General features: G+C 46.7%; 1 protein-coding gene across 3 annotated transcripts; it reads left to right on the top strand.

The window, feature by feature from the left end:
• The first annotated feature begins 200 nt into the window (after positions 1 to 200).
• On the top strand, positions 201 to 2251 carry LOC140522182 (uncharacterized). 3 transcript variants are annotated; one of them, XM_072637320.1, is made up of 2 exons: positions 201 to 518; positions 1659 to 2251. In XM_072637320.1, exons 1-2 carry the CDS (start codon positions 296 to 298, stop codon positions 2093 to 2095), a joined length of 660 nt encoding a protein of 219 aa, XP_072493421.1. In that variant the 5' UTR covers positions 201 to 295; the 3' UTR covers positions 2096 to 2251. The 3 variants fall into 3 exon arrangements, with proteins under 3 accessions (XP_072493421.1, XP_072493420.1, XP_072493422.1); XM_072637319.1 differs by having other exon boundaries at positions 272 to 609; XM_072637321.1 differs by lacking the exon at positions 201 to 518 and adding an exon at positions 618 to 800.
• Positions 2252 to 7146: the final 4895 nt, after the last annotated feature.

Raw genomic sequence — 7146 nt, 5'->3', positions numbered from 1 at the left:
AAGTCCCACTCTTCCTCCCATTCTTTAAATACTCATTTGCCCATGGAAAACCTAGATTATCGTTGAGCCTGGTGTGTTCCAATGAGAAATCTGTCATTATCCCAAGAGCACTTAAGGCCAGGCCAATGCTTGCTACATTGAGCTGGCTGGGCTGGGGCCAGGGGAGGAGCCTTGGGGCGGGGTGATTGGGGGTCCTCTGAGGTCTTGTGGAAGGACGCTTGGCTGGGCACTGGCTGCCTGAGCTTTGGAGATTAAGGCACCTCCTCCCCTTGCTGGCCCCAACATTCCACTAGTAATGGCCTCACGGGTTTCTTTTTCTAGGCTAAATTGCGCCTCCTCCCATGCCCCCAAAGCCTGGGCTCCCTTAAGCAGCCTGTGCACTTGCCATGGCCAGAGATTGCCTGTGGCTGTTGTTGGTTTTGGTGCTGCCCACTGGGAGCCAAGGGATACCATGTCTGGGTGCCAGCAGTCCTTTTTTGCCTCCGGAGGAGGGAACGACTCAGGCCCCACTGCCCAAGGTCAGTGCCTGCATGGTGCACTGTGCTACGCAGGTCCTGCCCAGATTGGGAGCTGGTGTTGTCTCTGTGCTCTTTAACGAAGCTCGGGCAGGTAAGGCGGGGCCCAGGGAGGAAGGGGCGGCACCAACAGCCTGGCACTGCCCAGGGAGGATGAGCGAACAGCCAGTCCCTAGGCTGGGGGGAGCAGCATGCCAGGCCATTCATGCTGTGCTGCTGGGTTACAACTGCCTGGGGAGCCACTGGGACCTTACGTCAGACAGAACGTGCTCCAGAGATCACTGGGTAAAATCTGAAAGGAGAAATATTCTGAGATTAGCTCAGTGCATTCACAGTGAAGTACCAACCTAGAGCAGAACCCAAGTCTTGAGCTAGAAAGAGCCTTCTCCAGGTCATTAGCTTTACAGGAGCCTAAAAAACTGGGATTTGCCTGAGGTCACAGACCTTAAATTTGAGCCCAGGGCCTGGACTGAAGGGGCCAATGCAGTACAGTTACTTCATTTTGCAGATAAAATGGGGGTGATCGGGCTCTCAAGTTGGGTTTTATTAATTGGGGTTTTAAAAAAAAATTAATTGGCTTCCTCTGTGATCCTCTATCGCATTGAAAAATATTCTGGGGAGTGGAGGGTAGGTGGGGGGGATAAAATCACAATTGTATGGCAGTGATTGTTAAACATTACAAAATAAAAAAAAATAAAATAAAAAAAAAAAAGAAAAATATTCTGAGGAGTTCACAGGCTTCACCAGCCTGTCAAAGAGGTCCAGGACACAAAAGAAGGGTGTAAATGGAGGTCTGAGCCTCAGGGGGATTAGAAAAGGGAAAGGAATATTGTGATAATCCCAAGGACAGGAGAAAAGTGTGGCTTGAAGCACTTAGAATTACATGGAAACTGAGGACCAGTCAGAACTAAGGATTGATTTTATTGGATTGGTATCAGGACCTGGACTCAAATCCTGCTTCTCTTCCTTCACTAGCCTGTGTTCTCATCTGTGCAATGAGGGGGTTGACTCGATGACCCCTTCCTAAGGTCCCTTCTCTTCTGGCTCTGAGTCTTTGAAACTGGGTGGCCTGGGACAAGGAAGAGGGGAAGTCAGGCAGATTCGAGGGAATAACTGAGCTAGTTCTGTCCTCTCCCCCTGCAGAAGAGGAGCAGAGATATTGCTGGCTACAGCGACGTCGAGACTGCCGCACTGGAGAGCGCCTCACCAGGGTCTTTGTGCTGCTGGATCTGAAGGAGCCCTCAGCAACTCCCTATGAGCTGCTGCCCACCACCCCACCCCTGTCCCCACCAACCAGACGCCTGAGGCCCAGGAAGAATGATGGAGCCCTGCTCAGCCTGTCGGGCTGTGGGCTCCTCTATGATGTCACCAGGCCCTTCCGGAGTGCCAGGAGAGAGGGTCAGTCCAAGGATGCGGAATTCTGCGTGAAAGCTGTGTGCCCCGCCAGCGAGCCTTTCTGCCAGCCCCTTCAAGTAGCCCTGAGCTGCCCCCCTTTCCTAGCCACACTCTGGGGCAGCCGCCCCAGCCCCAAGGATTCCTTCTCCATTCAACCCAAACCATTGCTTCCTAGACAGGTCTAAATGTAGACCACCGGACGTGGACTCTGTTACACAACCCAAGAGACTCCAGGCTGCCAGATGTAGGATGTAGCCCTGCCTCCACATTTCCCACTTGGATGTGGGGGCTAGTGAAGCAACAGTGACTGACCTGAATAAAGTGGCCACGTGGCTCCTCTGCATAGGCTCCTCATTCTCTCTGCGAAGGCCTGTTAAGCTGGGGGGAAGATGGTGGAAGGAGGGAGGGAGCGTTAGACAAAATGAAGGGGAAGGGAGATGGGACCAGTTGACAAGCCACCGCCAGGCAGGCTTGTCACGTCACTGGCAGTTCAAGGCAGGCCTTTGTCACAGTGAATAAAGCACTGGGCCGGGACACAAGAAAACCCAAAATACAGCCTCAGACGCTTACTAGCTGAGTGATCCTGGGCAAGTCCCTTAACTGCTCTCTGCCTCAGTTTCCTCCACTATAAATGGGGACCACCTCCCAGGACTGTTGTAAGACTCAGTAAGATCATTGTAAAGCACTTTGTACCATGCCTGGTAATAGATATTTAAAAATACCTGTTCTCTTCCTTCTTTGAGGAGCTCATGACAATCTATATACATATAGCTTTATATATAAAGTAGATGCAAGATAATCTTGGGGGAAGGCACTAGTAGCTGGGGGGCATTAGGAAACACATATAGAAGGAGATGTTTGAACTGGTCCTTGAAGAAAACTAGGGATTTTCTGAGGAAGAGGTAAGCTTTCAAATGCTGGCATTGCCCCCTTACTAGCTAGGGGATCCTGGGGCATCTTTGACTTTTGGTTTCCTTGTCTGCAAAATATGGAGAAATAAGTCAGAGAGTAACCCTTGGGCCCAGTTAAGGATGTGAGGGAAAGAAGACAAAGCCTTATGCTCAGTTGATCTAACGAAGGGATTTATTGAGTGAGAGGTGTGTAAATATCCAAGAGAATGTGTAAAGTTGAGCTTCCCTGGGTCTTTCTCTTTGGCCCAGAGAAAACGGCAAATTCCTCGCTGATCACAGATCAGCTCTCTCCACATGCTAACAACCCAACCCAAAGACAGCCCCTGGAAGTTAGGGACTGGAGGGTTTACTCTGAGGCAGAAAAAGACAGCTGGATGCTGGATGCTGGATCCTCCTTGGGTATTCCAATCATCAATAGGCCAGAGAAGACAGAACACAGGTTGGTGGAATCCTGGAGTTGGGCTCAATTCCTTGGTCACTGTCTCTATCTGCCTTGTCCTACCTCTTCTTCTGAGTAATGGGAGCCTGGTTTATTTAGCCAGCCTGCCTCTGGGCTGCAGGAATGGGAGCCATTACTAAGAGCATTAGTGGCTATTAGTCAAGGCCAACAGAAAGAGCCCTGATTTTAGGGCCATGACATTTCTTAACTTTGCCAGGGAATTGCTGACCCAGGAGGGGAAACTCCTTGGCTTTGGGGAAGAAATGAAGACCTTTTATGATTGCCTGATTGTTAGGACCAGGAGAGTGTACCCCAACCCACCAGAGCAGTCTGGTAACAATACTGGAGTTGAAATCCAAGGACATAGTTACAAACCTCACTCTGCTACTTACAAGCTGTGTGACATTGGGGAAGTCCCTTCTCTCTTCTGAGGCAATGGAAGGAAGGAAGGATTTATTGAGTACTGACTATGTGCCAGGCACTGTGGTAAGCTTTGGTGATACACCAATACAAGCAAAGATATGGTCACTATTGTTCTGGAAGAAATAACAAGCAAAAACAACCTGAGAAGACTTGTATGAACTGCTGCAGAACCAGGATAACCTTGTACATAGTAACAGGAACAACTGTACCATGATCATCTGTGAATAACTTAGCTACTCTGATCAATACAGCGATCCAAGATGATTCCAAAAGACTCATGATGAAAAATGCTAGACATCCCAAGAGAAAGAACTGATAGATTGAAACACAGTTACCTAAGTTCATCCTCATCACAACCCTGGGAGACATACCATTATCTCCATTTTTAATGATGAGAAAACTGAGGTAAAGAAGGTAAATGTCTTGTTGGCATCTGAGACTGGATTTGAACATCCTCATTCCAAATCCAACATTCTGTCCAGTGGCATCTGGCTGCTTATGGAAGGTCTTTGAACAAGGAGAGTCAGTTTGACCTGTGTAGTGACAAAATTATTTTAGCAGTAGGTGGAGGATAGGTTGACAGTGAAAAACTGGAGCTAAGGAAGTCAAGGATGAAACCATGACAATAGTCTAGGGGAAAGAGAAAGAGAGAATGAACTAGCATGATGCCCAAGGTTAAATGTTTAACAACCTGCTGAAGATGGGGGGCAGAGATGTAAACATGACATACTTTTAAGTTCAATCTGCATATATTAACATTTTCTACATCATTTTCCTAAGTCCAGGCAATCAACAAGTACTGACTTACAGCATTTGTGGATTTCTGAGGTATAAATGCCTACAGGGAAAATTTACCAATTACCTGACGCGCCTGGTGGTGTCCATCTGAGTACAGAGAAATGATGAGATGAAAGAGATGTAGTAAAGGTGAGACTCCTGGGACCTGGCAGTGATCGAATATGGATTGTGCCAGACAGAGGAGTCTTGAAAAGGACCGTAAGGGAAGGCTGGGAAGAGGGAAGAGTTTGGTAAGGAAACTCAGTTCTGACTTGGCTAGGTGAGAGTTTGAAATGCCAAAGGTTAGCGTATTGCCACAACAGGCAATAAAAATAAATTTTAAAATGACATATTTATAAAACAGGCAGTTGGTAATATAGTACTGACTGGACCTCAGAAGAGGGAATTATGACTGGAAATAGAGATTGGAGAGTCATCTGAAGGGAGATTATTAAAAGTGCGGTCTTAGTACTGAGCACATGTGGACATCTCTGTAAATATCCCTGGTGATAAGGATGCTGGCTGCAATATCTGACACAGCCACTAGGTGGGAGTCTAATGCAGCATCTTCCCCCCTGCCCAGATCCAGCGCCAGCTAGAGACCAGAGACCGGGGATTAAGATCGCTAAACAGGAAGGTGTGGATACCTCTCAGTGCCCCCAAGCAATTCTCTAGGCTATATAATTACTGAGCTGGTGCGGACCTCCTTTGATGGACCGAATTTCTTCTGTGACAGCTCTCTATGCCAATGAGTCACCACAGATAATAATAAAAACAACTCGTTCCCCAAAATCCTCCCCACTGGGGTGGAGGATGGGGGCTGGAAAGAGCAAAGTAGGTAGATGCCAGTCACGATCCTAGAAGGCCATGGTTCTCTGTGCTTTGAGAGGGATTGGGTCTCAGCTGTTAAGATCCCACAAGAACCCTAAGGAAATAGTCCATAAACTCAGTCAGTTCTGATCCGGTTAGCACACCTAGTAGCATCAACATCTCTCCTGAAGAAAACCAGATGTGGCTTCTACCTCTGACACATTCTGGTTGTGTGACCCTGGGCAAGTCACTTAACGTCTCACTGATCTAGGCAACTCCCTAGGACTATAATTTGCAGAGAAGGTGCCAATCTGAATTGGTAGAGGGAGTTTCCTAACCTAAGAGTGCCCAATAGCAATGAAATCACTGCTCTTGACTATCTGTGGCTTCCTAAAGAGGGATTTATTAACATTGGATGGGCATGTGTGACATCAGACTATATTGTTCAGTCATGTCTAACCCTCTGTGACCCCATTGGGTCATTCTGGGGGTTTTCTTTGGCAGAGACACTGGAGTGGTTTGTCATTTCCTTCTCCACCTCCTTTTACAAATGAGGAAGCTAAAGCAAACAAGGTGAAGTGACTTGCCCAGGGTCACACAGTAAGTGTCTGAGGCAGGATTTGCACTCAGAAGATGAGTCTGCCTGACTTGAGGCCCTGTGCTCTACCCACTGTGCCACCTAGTTGCCCTCCCAAAAAAAACCACATTAAACAGTTCCTCCATCTCATGGAATTATTATCCAATGATACCAAAATGTCAACTGCACACACACTAAAGCACCAACCATGAGGTTTGTTGGGGTTTTTTTGGGGGGGGGGTAATAACAAGGCTTTGATATTGATTTCAGAGGTCATTTTGAACCAACGAATTAAAGACATTCCAACAAATACCTTGGTGTTTTTAAAGCAAGATATGTTGAACTTGAAGCTGTCAACAGGAAGATTGGGGCTGAATATGTTAAGGGAGGTTCTTGACATCCTAAATTGAAATCTGAATGGAAAAAAGATAACTAAAAGAAAAGACATCTAGTCAATGCGGGTCAATGCAGGCTTTTGGTACCATAAAATGGACCAAAACAGATTTGGAGAGTAGCCCCACAAGAACCCCTATGATATGAACAAAATCCAAGTGTTCCCCTGCTCCTCCTCCAAGAAGTGGAAACGGATTGATAGACACTCTTACAACAGAGCCTTGTCATACTCTTTTCCCAAACTTAAACCAATCAGTTGTTCCATGCATGGTTCTAACTATTGCTTCTTGGCTTCCATTCTCAGGAGACAAATGAAATGATCTAGTGTTCCCATCTCTTTGAGCACTTGCCCCATTTTGGGGTGATCCACACAATCAAAGGTGTTAATGTAGTCAATGAAACAGAAGTAGGCTGTGCATCTGTCACCTTATTTATTTAACTTATATGCAGAGTGCATCATGTGAAATGTTGGGCTGAATGAATCCAAAGTCAGAATTAAAATTCCCAGGAGAAATCTATCTCAGAGATGCAGATGATACCACTCAGGTGGCAGAAAGTGAAAAGGAATTAAGAAGCCTCTTAATGAGGGTGAAAGAGGAGAATGTAAAAGCTGGCTTGAGGCTGAACATCAACAAAACAGATCTTGGCAACTGGTGCCATCACTTCCTGGTAAAGAGAAGGAGAAGAAACGTAAGCAGTATTAGATTTGGGGGCTCAAAGATCACTGCAGAAGATGACCACAGCCATGGAATTAAAAAAACATTCATTCCTTGGAAGGAAAGCTATGACAAATCTGGCCAGCAGACTAAAAAGCAGAGACGTCACCGTGCTGACAAAGGTCCACAGAGTCAAATCTCTTGTTTTCCCAGTAGCAGTGTATGACTGTGAGAGGAAAGCTGAGCACTA

This window comes from Notamacropus eugenii, chromosome 2 (genome assembly GCF_028372415.1).
Source record: "Notamacropus eugenii isolate mMacEug1 chromosome 2, mMacEug1.pri_v2, whole genome shotgun sequence".
Taxonomy (NCBI): Eukaryota; Metazoa; Chordata; class Mammalia; order Diprotodontia; family Macropodidae; genus Notamacropus; species Notamacropus eugenii.
Note: the sequence above shows the minus strand (reverse complement) of the source record. Positions and strands in the feature narration are given on the sequence as shown.